At 44.0% G+C, this 17,753-nt stretch overlaps 1 protein-coding gene across 2 annotated transcripts; it reads left to right on the top strand.

The window, feature by feature from the left end:
- Positions 1–1,239: 1,239 nt before the first annotated feature.
- Positions 1,240–17,358, top strand: LOC141992225 (torsin-1A-interacting protein 2-like). 2 transcript variants are annotated; one of them, XR_012640556.1, is made up of 6 exons: positions 1,240–1,420; positions 2,561–2,736; positions 6,524–7,093; positions 8,885–8,974; positions 10,748–13,040; positions 16,889–17,358. XR_012640556.1 is itself a non-coding variant. In XM_074961049.1 (5 exons), the coding sequence occupies exons 2-5, from the start codon at positions 2,703–2,705 to the stop codon at positions 11,530–11,532; spliced, it is 1,479 nt and encodes a 492-aa protein (XP_074817150.1). In that variant the 5' UTR covers positions 1,240–1,420; positions 2,561–2,702; the 3' UTR covers positions 11,533–15,510. The 2 variants fall into 2 exon arrangements, 1 of the variants encoding a protein (XP_074817150.1); XM_074961049.1 differs by lacking the exon at positions 16,889–17,358 and having other exon boundaries at positions 10,748–15,510.
- The last annotated feature ends 395 nt before the right edge of the window (positions 17,359–17,753 follow it).

Genomic DNA, 17,753 nt, shown 5'->3' with positions numbered 1-17,753 from the left:
TCTGATTTTTCTTTCCCACTTTCTGTTTTACACTGGCCCGTGTTATTGAAAAATAAGCAAATAACCACAGATTTATTATTTGTACTATGTAGCACTTATTGTGTCCCAACCAAAATCAGGATTCCATTGTGCCAATGCTGTACATACTGACAGATCAGTGTTTTTCCAGCTGCATCGCTCTGCGGACCACTCCCTTCCCAATCCCCCACTGGTTCTAGTTTCATTTTTCAGCCCACAGGAACTGACTCCAGGGAGACATGGCCCACAGTGTGAGGTCTTAGTGTCTTTGCTTCTGTATTTTTTTTTACTTACATAAATCATCTCTTTTCTCCCTTGCCTTATGCCTCTTAATAATTTCTCCCTCTGTTGTAATTCTGTTAATTGATCTTCCATCCTAATAACAGGTCTGTACCAAGAAAGCCACCAGGGCTGACAGAGACAGTTCTGAATTACCTCATTGCTGATCTTGTTCTGCTTCTTAATATGGAGCAGCTGATGAAGAATCAGAAACATCAGTCCACTCTCTTCAGCCTTCCTCAGCATCCACATTTCACTGCTGTACAATAAAGTTGGTGTAACCGTAGTTCTATAGATCTGCAGCTTCATAGCAAGCTTGATGTCATGACGTTCCCACAGAGATCACTGAAGGGCTTGAAATATGGCAGCAGCTCCTGCTATACAAGCATCCACATCTTCTGAGCATCCTCCAGCACTATGATGCTTCTTAAGTATTTAACAGTTGCCACCTGCTCAGTGTCCCATAGAGACAGGTTAATACTGAGCTGGCTATAATCTGGGGTTGGAGGCTGCTTGATGGTAATTCGGTGGTGCGATAAGGTCATGAATGATAGACAGAGACTGAGCATCCAGCCAGATCAACTTAAGGACCGAGCTAGAGATCCATCTGAGTAGCACTTGAGCTGCAAGGAGGCTACCTCTTTGGAATTTGCCATGATGATGATGCAATAAATTTAATTCTATTATTTAACATCTAAAGTGGTTTGTGATACAGTCTGTTTCATGGATGCTCTATACAATTGTAGAGTTCTGTAAATAAGTCCAAACAGATGAGTGATTTCCTGAAAATACATGTCTGTAATCAGAACAAAGCCACTGACTGATCTAGGAGTAGGGACTATTCATTCAAAGAAACGTGGCTGTAGCCAAAGAGTGGGGGAAGAACTACATATCCCAGCATTCCACACTATGGCACCCTGGATGGGTGCAAAGTTCACTGTCACGTTGACAGTGGAAGGATTAAGAGCTTATGGGTGTGTGTATTTTGGAGGATGTGTTTTCCCTCTAGTATCGAAACTGAAGGGTCCTGGGGACGTTTGTGGTAGGGAGCAGTTTAGATCTGCCTGTAACAACCCCTCTGCTAAGAAATACCCGCTAAGAGCAGCTGCTGCAATCCACACAAGTAAGTGTTCAACTCTTGGAGTTACTTTTCTCACTTCCTGCTCTTTCTAAATAACACAAAGGAGGAATCAAAAGCTGGTGGATTGGAGTGGGGGGCAGAGTGCAGAAATTCCTGGATGTGAGTTGTAAATCTGACCACTTGCCTCCATAGGGAGCAGTTTTGTTTGTTTAACTCCAAATATGGCATTGCCTTCTGTTAGAGGGCATGACAATAGAGACGGTAGGCCATCTGGTGTGGGGAAGTATCTTATTAGACTCTGTATTAGGCACAGAGGGCACAGACTGCTGGTCCTGTGTCTATAGATCCTGTACTAAGCAGAAATCTTGTATGCAAGCCGATTGCCATCAGAGAAAGTTTCTCTTTTCAATTGCCCGTGTACTTACTCATTCCTGGTAGCCAAGTCTGAAGACAGGATACACTGCTCACTAGTGCTGACTAGAAATGATTGGCATCACAAAATGCATCATCTTGAAACTGAAACAATAGAAAACTTTCTTACGTGAAGAAACTGAATCCCATATTGCTCTTCTCTGTTATTTGTGTCTTTCCCTCACATAGCATTCAAAAGCCAGGCTCACATTCTTGTGACTTGGCAGGTTGAGAGCTTTCCTCCTCTTTCCTTTTCCCTTCAACATCTTCCCCCAGCCCCCCAGCATTTATATTCTGTGTGTGGCAATTTTATTCAAACGTATTTTAAATGAGTGAATTAAATTGCTGGTGCGACAGCCCTGGAGACTGAAGTCCTCTGACCACACGGACATCACTGACAGGTACAGTACGACTTCCCAAATCACTGGCCCACCAATGGGATTCAGACGTAAAAGCTTAGGCCTAGTCTACATGGGCTCGGTCTACATGCGCAAAAGTGTTTTTTTTCCAGTCGAGTTATCTTAACATAATTGAAGATCTCCCATATAGACCCAGTTGAACACCTTTACAGTCATATTAGCTGCTTGTTAACAGCACTAGGCCTGAAGACTGTAGATGTCACTGATTATCTGAGGTGCGTCTCGGTATATTCCATCATAAAGGTAACAGCTTCACACAGCTGCAAACAGCTTTATTAATGGCTTTGGTGGTGGTGGTGGGGAAGCTCTCAAGTTTCCCAGTATGAATCATTGCTTTATTCTTTGTATTTAGTTGGCTCAGGGGTTGGTCTCCATGAGCTGGTTGAGACTAATCAAGCTACTCGGACCAAAAAGAAGGTAGCAGGCATCTGTATGACCTAACCAGGAAGTGTAACAATCTAGTCAAGAAACCAAAACACCAAAAGATCAAGAGAATGGCAGAAAATGAAGACCAGGATCCTCATCAGAGTAAGTTTGGTGTGAATGTGAGGCCCTGGAATAGATGTTTTAGAAATAGGTTCATATTTAATAATAATTTTGAATATTTGTGTACTGTTGTATTTGTCATTGTTACTAGTGATATAATAAGGGAAATGGGAGCTGGCCCTTTAAGAATAGGGTTGGGCCACAGTGAGTAAACGCTTGCAGGGATGGGCTGGATTCCGGGGGTGGGGGGAATGCACACACCTGCGCCGGAGCATCTGTGTTTAAACAAAGTTCTCCTTGAAAAGCTGAGTCTTAAGGGAGTTCCATGCATGTCTCCAGTGCTATTGTCCCTAGCATTTTCAGACACACCGGAAGAGAAAATCTCCTCAATGAAACTAAAACCTGGAAAGGAAAAAGCATGTTTCATTTCTGTATTTCCAGTTCAATAAAAGGAAGCCCCTGACAGTCACTATTGGTCTCTCTCAGACTTAAAGCAAACCTAGTGGTTTGAATTTCAGACTGTTGTGAGAACAAGCCATCCCTGTGTTGACAAGACCATAGATACCTATCCTATGTCCAGGGTTCTATCCATGACAATGATCAATGCCCAGTGCTTCAGAACAAGAGAACCTTTTCCAGCCCTGCATCTCCAACACATTAACACAGTGCAGTTACCTAATTGTGCTCTGCTGTAGAGGATAGAGGGGAATTTCTTCCTGACCTCTGAAATAATCAAGCTTCAAGCACCTAAATGAAAGTCTAATCTTGTGGAGCAGGGGCGGGCAGGGGTCCCACAGGCCAATAGTTGGGGCAATTAACAAAGTGGCTTTTATTGCCGATGAACTAAATAATGGAAGCAGAACTGAATTTAAAGTTCCCAGTTTCCCTAAGAACATGCATATGGTTATGTTTGAGAAGTGAGTGTGTTGTGGACTTAGGGGACCATAGGTGCTGGAAATAGGGGCTCTGAGGGTGCTGCTGCTGCACCTCCTGGCTTGAAGTGGTTTCATTATATGCAGGGTTTACAGTTTGGTTCAATGGCTCTCAGTACCCCCACTATAAAAATTGTTCCAGAACCCCTGTAGGGGACATGTTTTCCATACAAAGAAGAATTGGATCAGTTCTGAGATCCAAATTCCACAGAACCCAGAGACCAGGAAATTATAGCTGGTCACATAATAGACCAACTGTTCAACACATGGCCTCTAGCCCACTGGCCCCAGATTTTGCATATGTAAAACAGAATGATCCTCACACCAACTACCTGTGCACAACTTGGGTATTCAGAAGCCTAACTGGAGAATTTATTTTTGTTTCTATGTATACTAAGTACTTTTATTCTCTAGTGCAGAGGGTCTCAAATTTGGGGGGGAGGGGCCTGAGAAGCTTAGGAGGAAAAAAAAGCGCACATTTTACCCACAGCAATGAATAACTAGCAAAGCTGATTCCTCCAGACATATCAGATCCTCAGATAGCGCTGTGCCTTTGACGGATTTCTGGTAAGTATGAATAGCATTCTACAGAGTCGTTGCCATTTGTACGTTAATCCGTTTGCTGTGACGCTGGGTGCACCTTTCATTGTAAGCATCAATCACAACTGCAGTGTTGCTTTTGCTCTTATTACAGTGGATCGTTGGCTCTGTTTGAATCAGTGCCTTACTGTTTTTCATATTTAGTGAGAGTTGCAAGCTGATTATTTTTATCAGTATTTGTGCTGGTGTGTTGGGAGGTGTAAACTACTACAGACACAATGAATTAGATTCAAAACATAGAGAATCCCTCTAGGCAAAACCTTAAGTTACAAAAAAGACACACAGACAGGAATAGTCATTCTATTCAGCACAGTTCCTTTCTCAGCCATTTAAAGAAATCATAATCTAACATATACCTAGCTAGATTACTTACTAAAAGTTCTAAGATTCCATTCCTGTTCTATCCCCGGCAAAAGCAGCATACAGACAGACACAGACCCTTTGTTTCTCTCCCTCCTCCCAGCTTTTGAAAGTATCTTGTCTCCTCATTGGTCATTTTGGTCAGGTGCCAGCGAGGTTACCTTTAGCTTCTTAACTCTTTACAGGTGAAAGGATTTTTCCTCTGGCCAGGAGGGATTTTAAAGGGGTTTACCCTTCCCTTTATATTTATGACACGCCCCCCAAATCTCAGCTAGGGTGAAACGCTGGCTGGGATTTCTTCCTGGAGCTCTAGGAAAAACAGAGTTAATAAGACACATGCGCCTCTAAATATACTATCAAGTACATAAAGACTAACAATATTTTCCACATCTTAAGGATGATTTTAACCAGTTGATTCTGGGAAACTTTCATGGGACAGTGCATCAGCCACTTTGTTAGAAGCTCCTGAGATGTGTTGGATGTCGAAATCAAAATCTTGGAGAGCTAAACTCCACTGAATAAGTTTTTTGTTATTTCCCATGGTGGTATGAAGCCACTGTAGTGCAGCATGGTCGGTTTGCAGGTGGAAACGCCGTCCCCAAACATATGGGCGTAGCTTTTCCAGGGCGTAGACAATGGCGTAAGGTTCTTTTTCACTGACTGACCAGTTGCTTTCCCTCTCAGACAGTTTTTTGCTGAGAAACACTACAGGATGAAATTCTTGATCAGGTCCTTTCTGCATTAAAACTGCTCCCACACCACGCTACAATCAAATAAGTTTGAGAACGACTGTGCTAGTGTAAAACAGATAAATGACAGTCCCCATTGCCCCCCAAAGAACTTCTGAACACATAAGATCACTTTACTCAGTCCACACCGATGCTAATAGAATTCAGTGGGTAATTCTTAGTAAAGATTGTATTCAACAAAGATATATTTTTTCCCTGTTCTTGAATTGTCTGGGAGCATCTTACAATTTTGTCAGATTTATTTTGTATTCAAAATTATTTGCTGAATAATTTCCATATGATAATAGTTCTTAATCTGCAGATTTTTTGTGAGCTGGTTGTTGCAAATATTTAGTATTTGAAATCTGAACCATGTTGGGTAGTTTTGCTACATCCTATAGCTCACTTATACCTGTTGTTTGTTCCCTGATTGGAAGTCTAAGATTCAGGTTCCTGGCACAGATACTTATATTTACAAGTTCAAAACTTCCTTTGTGCAAATATTCTCTAATATTTGCTTTAAATTTCTGTTTCTGCAAACATACCGAAATTCTTTCGTAGAACAGCCACGGAAAGTCAATGAATAAGAATCAGAAATATAGCAGAAGCAAGTTATATTTTTTATCTACAGTAGTTGCAAAGAAATGTTTTGAAATCACTCAGATCAATCTGCTACCATGTCAACATCACTAGTAGAAACTCCCCAAACCACAAAACATAATCTACATCCTCTTCTCCTTGACCTACCAACTAAGGAAACCCCAGATACATAGTTAGGCCTTATAACAGATCCTGCAATTTGATAGACTATACTTTCAGAGTCAAGGGACTTCCACCTAAGACTCTCGGTGACCATTTATATGTCCCGGCTGATCTTGACAGCTGGGTGTAGAGTACAGAAAGGGGTAAATTTCTAAAATAGCCAGGATCCAATCTTTGCAGGACCATTAGCATGAACAAATTATTGTATTTGCAGAGTGGCAGGCACAAATTTAGAGGCCAGGTTGAGACTTCTATGAAGATGGCCCAGTGTAGTTCATTGGTGGTGAGGGGTCATGGGAATCTCATCACCATTCTTGTTGTGTGTCAATTTTGGAACATATAGGACGAGGAGTTTTGGTGGGAGTTTGTAGAAAACTAGTCGGCAACTCAGTATTCTTGACCATTATATTAAAGAAAATAAACAGTATTTGACTTTTGATCCCACAGCCTATCTGGCCCAAGAATTGATGAGAAGAAAGGAGGAGAGGACTCCCCGGGTCCAAGAAGGTGAAAATGTATTGAGGACCCACCAAGAAAAGATGATTGAAGATTCTGGCTCTGTCCAACTGAAAACCTCCTCAGAAATAGAAACACTAGGTCCCCAAGAGACAAACAGTGTGTCTGGAAGCCCCTCCGCAGTAGATGAAGAGGATTCCTCAGAGGGAAGGCCAGTGAGTTCTGATGGAATTTCTCTGAAAACATACACTAAGGAGCCTCCAGGCCTTCTGAACCTTAACCCAATGAGTTTACCAGACTATTCCCTGGAAAAAGACACGGTATCTTCCTTCGGTGAAAGGAAAACACATTCAGTGCCAGTAGCTCTGGAGGAGAAAATCATAGGGGAACCCCCAACAGAAGAGAACAGTGTACCCACCCCCAGTGCAGAGCCACAAGATCCCATAATCCAAGAAACCACACTTCCATCTGCAGACTTCCTGGAATCAATGAAAGAGAGTATCTCAAACAAGGAAGAAGAGAGACCCCAAGACACTGCGAGGAAGAGACACTCGACTGAAGGTGAGTCAACAGTAGTTTGCACGACAAAGTGCTGCCATGTTTAAGGTCTGCAGATCCCTTGCCTTCAATTTAATGTGTGGTTAATCTCTGAAAAGCGGCTTTGTAAGAATGGCATTGAGGGGTTTGTCTCTCAGTCAAGGATTGCAGATCACATGTGCCGGGTTTACAAGTAGGAAGATGTTTTCCCAGATTGCCAGTCCTGCAAACTCATTCTGGCCTCAGAGTCAACACAGTTGCTTCTACAGCTGGTCAGCAAATGAGTTTCTGTTCTGTGGAAAATTTAGACTTTTAATCGTAAAATGAAAACTCTTTTTTGGTTTTTGCAGGTTTGTTTTTTCCAACAAAAAGTTGAAAGTCTTCACAGCAACCAGGGGCTTTGTTCATGAATAGTTTTGTTTCATTGAAACCCCAATTTTCCACTGGAAAAAACAGTTCTGAATGGAAAATGTTGAACTGGCCCTAGTTATTTCCTTCTTGTGTATCATCACCCCCACCAGCAGCAGAAGAGGTTCTGCAGGCCAAAGTGTGACCTCAGTGACACCCGTACAACCGAATTACCTTCAGTAAATTGACACACAAATGTGACTGATTGAAAGTTTGTGATAATCCTGTTGATGATGCATAAGACAGAACAGACTCTAGCTCAGGGGTTCTCAACCTATATCTTTCTGAGGCCCCCTCAACATGCTATAAAATCTCCATGGCCTAGCTGTGCCACAACAACTGTTTTTCTTCATATAAAAGCATAGGTGCTGGAACTAGGGAAGCTGGGGGTGCAGCATCATATACAGGGTTTACAGTTTGGTTCAATGGCTCTCAACACCCCCACTGTACAAATTGTTCCAGCACCCCTGTATAAAAGCCAGGGCCAACATTGGGGGTAGCAAGCAGGGCAATTGCATGAGGCCCCATGCCACAGGGGCCCCGTGAAGCCAAGTTGCTCATGCTTCGGCTTCAGCCCCAGGTGGCGGGGCTCAGGGCGGCAAGGCTTCAGCTTTCTGACCTGGGCTCTAGCGAGTCTAATGCCAGCCCTGCTTGACAGACCCCCTGAGACCTGCTCGGGGCCCCCGGACCCCTGGCTGAGAACTGCTGCTCTAGCTCACTCTCTCTGGGCTGCACTGGTTCAGAAGTAATGAGCAGCAAGAATATACTTTTGTCACTAAACTCAGCAGGTCTGACTGAGTACACACCAAGAGCAGAGTTATTCTGAGAAGGTTCAGTTCTTACACAGAGACTTTTCAGAGCAGAACCGCACTTTAAGCATTTAATCACAATAGAAGGCAGCTTCTGTTCATAGGACATTTCACCCAGCTTTGCAGCTATTGCAGAGACTTTAGCTGGGTAAGAAACAACTCTCATCAGCCTCTCTTCCCCATCCCCACTGATGCTTGCTGGTGGAGCATGTTATGAAGATTCTTGCTCTACCCAAGATTTGGAGGCTGAGCTGACCAGGGACAAGCTGCAATTTCTAAAGAGCTGAGTGGGCATGAATCTATCTCCAGCTCAGCACAGATCCCAGCTGGCTTATTCTCACTCCTTGGGACTCTCTTCTGCTCGAGAAGAAGGGAAATTGTGAGGGGCTTTAAAGAGCTGCACGTTCCTTTCCATTCTTTGCAGGATGGTGACAGCCTCCCAGAGCAGAGGCATCTGCGGCTGAAAGCAGTATCACAGATTTGCCATGTGTTCTGTGGATGCAGACTTTATTTTTAGTAGTGTGATTAGACTAATTTTTGACTTTACTAGTGAGTGGCAAACTTCATCTCCCTTTTTTTTTAAATATCTGACCCACAGTGGAGAAGTCAGAGGCTGAAGCCCATCCACAAGAGACAGAGACCAGGCAGGAAGCAACACCAGAGAAGGAGAAGCCCTTTTTAGGCAATGGTGAGAACGGGAAGGTTTCCTCATGCGTTACATTGTTCACAGTTCCCCTGGAAACAATCAGCAACCAGAATCAGATAATGAAACACATTCAGACCTTTCACTCAGGCCAGGTCTGTACTACAAATTTACATCGATATAGCTGTGTCACTCAGGGGTGTGAAAAATTCACACCCCTGAGTGACATGGTTATACCAGCTTAACCCCCTGTGTTGACGGGAGGCTCTTGCGGAGGTGGATTAAGTCTTTTGCCTGGGATTTGCGAAAACTGCTGCAAATTTAGTTTATTGGGGTTTTTAGAGAAGTGGGTTTGAAATGGAAAGCAACTCTCATCCATAACCAAGGTGTGTCTGGCTTAGTCCCATAGTACATGGGATTTCCCTAAAGTTCCCAGGGCATGGAAAGGTGTGAAGGGACACGACCTGCTCGCTGTGCAGGAAGGCATGCTTCCTTCACCATAATCCAGCCCCACAGCACCATGCGTTGGCAACAATGACAGGGCCTGCCAAGTAACTTGTCCCCTTCTCCCTGCAGGGACGTGGTGAGGGGTGGCCACTGTCTCTTTAAAATAAATGCCCAACAAGGTACTTGTACTCAGCAATACTGGCAAAGATTTTAAGAAAAGGTGACTAAAGTTAAGCTGCTAAATCTTTATTTAAGATTTGAGCTAAAAGGCTGAGGCTAGTCTGGTGGCTAGGTGGCTAGCCTGGGACTTGGGAGACTGGGATTCAATCCTCTGTTCTGCATGTGGGATCTTGGGCAATTTGCTAAGGCCCAGATTTTTAAAGGTATTTAGGCATTGCTGCTCTCAGCCTTGTGCCACCTGACTGAGTGAGGTGTCTAAATCTCATTTGCAAAAGTGATTTAGGCACTTAGGGGGGCCAAAATCCCATCGAAAGCCAATGGCTTTTAGGATTGTAAATACCACAGTCCCTTTTGAAAAAGAGATTTGGGCTTCCAAGTAGTTAGGCATTGCAATGTCTAAATAAATACAGTTAACAATCTGGCCCTTAGCCCCAGATCTGGTAAGATATTTAGGTGCCTCACTCCCATTTAAATCAATGAGAGGGAGGGGCCTAAATACCCTTACGGATCAGGGCCTTGCTGTCTCTGTGCTTTAGTTTCCCATCCATAAAACAGGAGTAATACATCCCAGCCTCACGGGGCTGTTGAGGATAAATCCACTGAAGATTGTGAGGCACTCAGACACTACAGCACTGGGGACCATATAAATACCTTAGATAGATAAGCTATTTCGGCATCAGTAAGCAGACTGGATTTTGGAAGGCTGAACACCCAGCAGCTCCACCACGCCAGTGAGTGCCCTAAACTGATGGCCTACAAATCTGCATTAGAAAACAGCTATGAAAAAGTGCTGTCAGATTGGGATTTGGTGCATTAAATTCTAGGGGGAAAAGGCAATAAATCACATAAAGGACTGAAGTTTCCCAAGGGAATGTGTAGGATCTCACACCATGGTTCCGAAGCTGCGGGCCGTAGCTCAGTCTGTGGATTTGTAGGGCCCTCTGCTCCGTGGCAGAGCAAGTCCTCAGACCTCAGGGAAGAGGGTTCTTTTTCAGTACTATATTAAACATTTTCTGGGCCATCACTAGGGTGATGTGTTAAGCCCATCATTTCCATTAGAAAGTAGGTGCTGGGGTCTGGGAGATGGATAAAGACAAAGGCATATCTCTGTGCTAGCCTCGAGCATGCCACTGTACTCATGTCTGACTCTTTCACTTTCTCTTGTCCCTTCCCCTCAACCTTCTCTAACAGGTCTTGCCTCTCCTGCAGCTTCACTGGGAGTCCTGATACTTGTAGTTTGTCTCAGCATATATTGCAATGGCTACTATACTTCCCAGCCTGACCATGTGCCAAAAAATCCAGCCTTGGAGGCCTTCTTGTCTGGGTTTAACCAGCTGAAGGACAGATTTCCGGGCCAGAGCTCCTATCTGTGGGTTAGAGGGCGAAAATTATTGCAGAGGCATCTCAACGCTTCCAGTCATACCGAGCCAGCTATTTTAATCTTTACTGCTGCCCGTGAAGGTGAAGAAACCTTAAAGTGCCTGAGCAACTGTATTGCAGATGCCTACTCCACCTCACTCCGTGCCAGCACGATCCAGATTGACGGAGCTGGTAAAGCCACGCTCAGCAGTGACAAAGCTAAACTGGAGGTGGATTATGAGCTGAGCACCGGCTTTGAGGAGGGCAAGAGGGCCGCAGTGGTGCACCGGTTTGAGTCGCTGCCAGCTGGCTCCACCTTGATCTTTTACAAGTACTGTGACCATGAGAGCGCAGCCTTCAAAGACGTGGCGCTGCTCTTAACGGTCCTGCTGGAGGAAGAGAAGCTGGAGGCTAATATGGACCTACAGCAGGTTGAGGAGAGAGTCCGTGATTTCCTCTGGGCCAAATTCACCAATGCCAACACTCCCAGCTCCTACAACCACATGGACACCGACAAGCTGAGTGGGTTGTGGAGCCGCATCTCCCACCTGGTCCTGCCCGTCCATCCAGTAAAAGCCATAGAGAACAATGGCTGTTCTTTCCAAACCAAACCATAGAGGTGAATGAAATCAGCCTCCACGATAGCCAAAGCCTTCGTGTTGAGGAGGCAAGTCGCTACTAAGTCAGGGATCTGGAGCCATTAATGAACAATGAGCTCACTTTATAATAGCATGACACTGTCACATCTATTTTTACCTCTTGCGAAGATTTTATAATTTTCAAAGTGAGACCCAACGGTGCAGGCGTTAACTGGCTAAGCCGTCTCAGCCAGTCGTGTTGCATATACACTAGAATGATGCTTCCCATTTGTGGAGTAATAGATGGGAAGAGCTAGCGCTTTAAACTGCTAACTGCACAGCTAGAAGATGATGGCCAATGGGGGGAATAGACAGGGAGGGGAGTGGTTATTGAAGGGACAACATCACCTTGACAAGCAGATTCCTCCTGGAAACGATTGCACCTGCTATAGATACATGTAACACAGGAGGTTACTATAACTGACAGAAGCAACTAGGTTGAAATATTTATCTCCTCCCCCCCCACCCCCCAGCCGCCCTATTTGTTTACATTTGACAGCAGTTTGCAAAAGGTGATTTCATTGTTTCTTTTGCAGTGTCAGTTTCTTTCTCCCTGACTGAAAGAAACGGGGGAGCAGAACACCCCAGTTAAAAATACTTCAGAGATATTTTAAAAAGAAAATTAGGATATACTGGCCAGAGCCTTAGCTGCTGTAAATCAGCACAGCTCCCTGAGGATCTGGTTCACTGTATATAGGGTGTTCAACCAGAAATGGCAATTTTAAAAGTAGTAGTCAATTAAAAAAAATATCAGGTTGACAGTGGTTCTAAGGACTCCTCCTGCAGGGTGGGAGGGGAGTATGCTGAGAAACTCCACAGGGAGACTTTGAAATCTGAAGGTATTGAAGTAGCTACTTCAATCTAATCTGAAGCCCTTGTATATGGAAAGGTGCCAAGTCTCCCAGCTGCTGTGCATCTCAAGATTCTTAGATTTGTGTGACGATGCTGCATTTCAAGTGACACTATTTGGTAATGGTTAAAGGAGAGGCCACTCTGAAAGCGGGAGAAGAAGGAAAAGTAGCAGGTAGGGAACACAGGTAGAGAAGGGAGCAGAGGAGTAGTAATGGGAGGGAAAAGATTGATAAAATATTGATCCATATTATCTAAGAAGGGAACCTGTCAGATCAAATTTGCCCCCAAACTGTATCAGACAAAACCTAAAACCAAACTAGATTTTTCCAGGATTTTTTAAAAATGCCAGTGGAAGGCCTTTCTGAACCAGAAATAACCCTGTGTAGTATTTGCAAACCAAGGGCCAGGTTCCGGATCCTCTTGCTCGTGTTAAATAGAACGAGATATCCCATTGGTGCAGTTTGGCGATGGAGATGACTTTGCCATCTTTCCACAAGCAGAGAGTTCCACAGGCCATCTCCATCCTCTTAGCCCACTTTGCACTGGTTACATGGTGCACAGGGGACTTATCACACTGGAGCATCTGGCCCATTGACTTCAGAGGGACTATTTGATGGAGCAAGGGACTATTCAAGGTGAGTCAGAGCATCCGAACCCGGCCCACATCATTGTGTTAGTGCAAGAGAACCTGAAAACGAAACTAACTAGAAAGTGATTTCATTGTCCAAACTGAGAGAAATGCAAGAAGGTAGTTGATGGTGTTAAAACCAGATGAGATTTTTAAAATTCAGTTAGATTATTTAAACTAGGATGATACTTAAAACACAGGTGAAGGAAGGTTGTTGCGTTGGGTTTTTTTAAATGTTTAACTTGACATAACCCCTGTCAAGGCTGAATCCCCCCTCTGTCACCCGAGTGCAGAAGGTGGGGGCCCGCAAGGATTCTAAAAATTAATACTTGCCACACCAGGCTTGTATTAAACTCCCAAGGTTACAGCTTTTCTCTGACCTTGGCTTGGTAAATGCTGCCGCCACCCAAATGCAAAAAAAACTCCCTTGGACCCAGGAAGGAGCACTTGGGAATTTCCTCCCTGTGAGGTATCCTCAAGCCCTCCCCCCCTCCGCTCCCCTCGGGGAAGAGTTGAGAAAGAAAACAAAGGAAATTAGCTGTTGCTACCAGCTAATCAAACAGCATATGCACAAACCTCTTAGGACAGCAAAAATCCAATCCTGTTCTTAAAAAAGGTAAATTTTATTACAAACAAAAAGAAAGAAAATACATCAGGAACTTAGGCTTTTGCTAGATTTTAAAAGAGAAATTCCAAAAATCAAGCACCCAAAATAGCTTTTTTGGGGGTTCAGCTTAAAGGTTACAAGCAAACAAAAGCATCTGGAGTTAGCACAGAGAAGTCTACAAGCCAATAAGAAATAAAAAGAAATAACCCTAATCGCGTCTTTTTAGACATTCCCTAATTTTACTTACATATCTGAGGCTTCAGATAAGTAGGTTGGAGGTATGAACTGATAATCTATAATCATACCTGGCTTAAAGCTGTTTACAGCATTGCTGCTCCGTGTTCCTGCAGCCTGGAGAACAACCGACAAAGGGAAAGTTTCTTTCCCAATTTTAAAAAGTTTTATCTTCCTATTGGCTCTTTTGGTCAGGTGCCCACTCCTTTTCTTTTACCTATAGGCTAGTTAACTCTTTACAGGTAAAGCAAGCAGAGAACAGACACCAAGAGGAATTTTACAGCTAACTGGCTGCCTGGGTGTCCATAAGGGAGCTACCCTCCACACCCTTCAGTTATCACACCTTATGGACACCAAGCCAGCCAGTTATCACAGCCCCTTTAAAAGAAAATAACTTTCAGGAGCAAGGCTGTAATGGCCTCTTTGTGTCACTGGTGATGTCCCAGGCCACTCACACTCTGCTCCTTGGCAAAATCTTTTCCCTCATCCTTTATCTGTACAGAGGGGACCTTCCACCTGCACGCCTGCTCCCTCCCATACAGAAGGGGAAGTCGCAGCCACCACTGTAGCAGTGTATCCCCAGATCGTGTGGAGGTTCAGGGGGAGAAGAAGGTGGAAGCTGGATGGGGACAGGAGAAATTTGGGAAGGGCTTTTCTCAGGGAGATTTCCTCCCCCACCAGAGCCCTGGGAAGGGTGATCGGCCAATGGTTTGTAATGTCACTGGTAACAGCAAACAGACATAATAATCTTGTAATTCACAGTTGCCTCCAGATCTCTCTATAAATAGCTTTTATGATTAACTTTTATTTCCCTAGACATTTGTTAATGGAGGTATTTATTTCAGCCCCTATAGGACACGTTGCAATAGGATCTCTCTGCACGGGGAGAGGTCACCTTCTCACCAGCCCGTGGGAGCAGCCACTCAGAGTAATAGGAGTGCTTCATATGGCTGCGGAACTGAGTGCATTGATGGGTGGTAACAAGCTAATACTTTATTCACTGTTTGAAAGCTTATGGATCCCCAGCTTGGTGCACACCAATGCATTATTGCACATCATCTTCTGTCCATAACATAGGGAGAGCGTGAGCCACTTTGGAGCATGTTACGTCCATAGGTACTGATGCATTCTGGAAAGAGTCTAGAGAAGAGCTACTAAACTCATGCTGGAGGGGACTCAGTTAGGGTACTAGGCTAAAACTCTTAAGGCCCCAATCCTGCAATGAGATCTCTGCAGGCAGACTCCCTGCACCTGTGTGGGTACAGAGAGTCTGAATGTACAGATCACATTGCAAGATCAGGGCCCAAGTCTCTTCTGGTTGGAAAAGAAGAGGCTGTGGCAAGGAGCGGAGCTTACTTCCAAGTATAACTGCCCAAATGGAAGACGCGTTGTGATGGGCGCAATCTATATGGGGGCTGAAGAACCGAGCAAACAAGGTGAACTGCCCAAAACAGGCCTCACAAAGGCATAGGCTATATCTGAATTAAGTAACAACAGGAAAATGCTTGGACGCTCTGAGATGGGTAACTTTGTAAAATACCCTCTAATGACTGTACACCAATGCTGCCTGTGTCACACACCAGTGGTGCCTTGCTGAACCATTCCAAAGGAAGACTAAGCTGACTCACAGCACAGCTCACAGTATTCACTCATTTCACTGCAGCCCCAGGGATGCAGCCCCATCTGCATTTCCAAATCTCAGGACTGAGACAGTGAATTTTTTGGGGGTGGGGGGAAGAGCACATGCCCCGATTTTGCATGTCTGCTTTTATCCTTGCAAACAGAATGCATTGGATGTGGCTTTTCAGCACGACTGGCCATTTCAAGACATGGCTTGGGACTGTTGTTCATTTTTCCAAAGTAGTTGGCATTTTATATATGATCCAGTTCTTGTATTGAAAAACACGTGGTTTTCTCTCCCCTGCAGAATGGAACTAGGTTTTACTATAGAAGGTGGGCTAGTGTTCTGAAGTGTTCCTTGGGATGCAATCATCATCCTAACACTCGGCTATCCAGGTTTTAAGGAGAACAATGAATAACTGTGGCTGTAAAAATTCTCTCTGTGCTGACACTCAGCAAACCAAGGGGTCCAGTCCAAGGAACATTTTTGTACAAAATCTGGGGTAGGGGGAACTTGGATGCTTTTTATTTTTAATCAAAGAAGTGCTCAACAAGGAAGCGCTTTTTTGTTTTTCTGCGTGGCTTGGGATTTATTGTTTGCTTTGACTTAATAATCGGCAAGAGAGCAGTCTATGGCGCAAGTTCAATGATTTGAAAAAATATTAACATCTAAAAGTCAAGTGCCACTCACAGACAATTTTATGTATTCAGTTTCTACTGCTTTGTCTTCTGTGCAATGGAAAGGAATGATTCTCAGGCACATAAAGCACTGTGGACAATGTGGCCCATGAGCATGAACCAGTCGAGTTGTTGCAGCGCAGAGAGATTTTATGCTTTTTTAAAGAAAACTTCCTTGTGTTTCTTAAAGTAGTTTTTTAAAAAAATACATCATGAGTAAAAGAACCCAACAAAGACTTAAATGTTGGACCGAAGCCCTTGTCTTTTTATAAATTGCTCATATATTTCTAGTGAGTTTTAGTGCACGTACATGATGATCTGTTGTATAGGACAGAGCCATACTTAGAGGTCAGGACAGGTCCTGTGCTAACATAGCCCATCTCAAAGCTTGATCCAAAGCTTAGTGAAGATAGAGTGTCTTTCTGTTCTGATTAACTCTGGATCAGCCTCTGACTGCAACTGAGCGTGGGTAGACCATTGTGCTTACGTGGAGTTTCATTGAGTCACTGGGATTCCATGTGGGTGGATGGGGAAGGCTAGTGTATTGCTTCCCTGCAACACCTGCCCTCAGATATTGCATGCTTAACACACTCTGCTCTGTCTTTTTCTGTCACACTGGTGGCAGCAGTCAGCATTAACTCTATATTTTGGGGCTTGGCTTCTGGTCCAGTCTTAGCAAACTATACACTTGAAGCTTGTGCATTTGTATTCCATAGATTCCAAAGAATATGCCCTTTTCATTCAGATGGTCAATTACCAAATGTAAACCTCAGTCATTTACTCTGGTCTTCTGATGTGTGATGGAGGATTCAGTAACACCCCCACCAGAGAGAGAAACCTGGAGATAAGACAGACAGATGGCTGAAGAGGAATACCTGGGACCCCCTCCAGTGCTGATTTAAGGCAATCATGGCCTTTCCACTGGACTTCTATGGCTTTGGAGCAGGCAGTTGCTGAATCCTGTGCAACACTAAATCAGCTTGTATTTGAAAACCAGTGGAAACAGGGCAACTGAAGCAGCTTTATCAGCAACCATGGAGGGGCTCCAAGACAGTCGTCTTTGAGCCTGCATGCACTGGTGTTTTTGAACTCCTGTTTTCAGAAAGCGTACACATCAGTTGGACTCTCTCATGCTGTTAATAATATTATCAGGGGCCTGAACCTCTGTTCCAATAAAAGTGTTGAACTAGAAATGTGAGTGGCGTCTATTGTCGAACAGAAACATTCAAGGCAGGGCAGGTGACATTGGAAGATTCTATATAGACTTGTGAGATTTCACAGCTGTGGAATCTGTCTGAACTTTTCGGGCCAGATTCAGGGAAAGATAACGGGCTGACTAGGTTTTCACCTGGTGTAAGTCAACATTGCTCCATGACTTCAATGGCGCTACACAGATTTACGCTACCTGATGGTCTTGCTCATTGTCTTTTATATTTTAAACATATTCAGGAAAAAAACAAACCATCATCAACCAAGTGGTTTCTGATTATTTTTAAAGACAGATTTAAAAGGTTTTGCAGGACTATGATCATGAAAGCAAGAGACATCGAGCGCTAACTAGAACAAAGGAAGTTCTTATGC

Source organism: Natator depressus, chromosome 8 (genome assembly GCF_965152275.1).
Source record: "Natator depressus isolate rNatDep1 chromosome 8, rNatDep2.hap1, whole genome shotgun sequence".
NCBI classification, from domain to species: Eukaryota; Metazoa; Chordata; order Testudines; family Cheloniidae; genus Natator; species Natator depressus.
The sequence above is the reverse complement of the archived record's forward strand: the minus strand, read 5'-3'. Positions and strand labels throughout refer to the sequence as shown.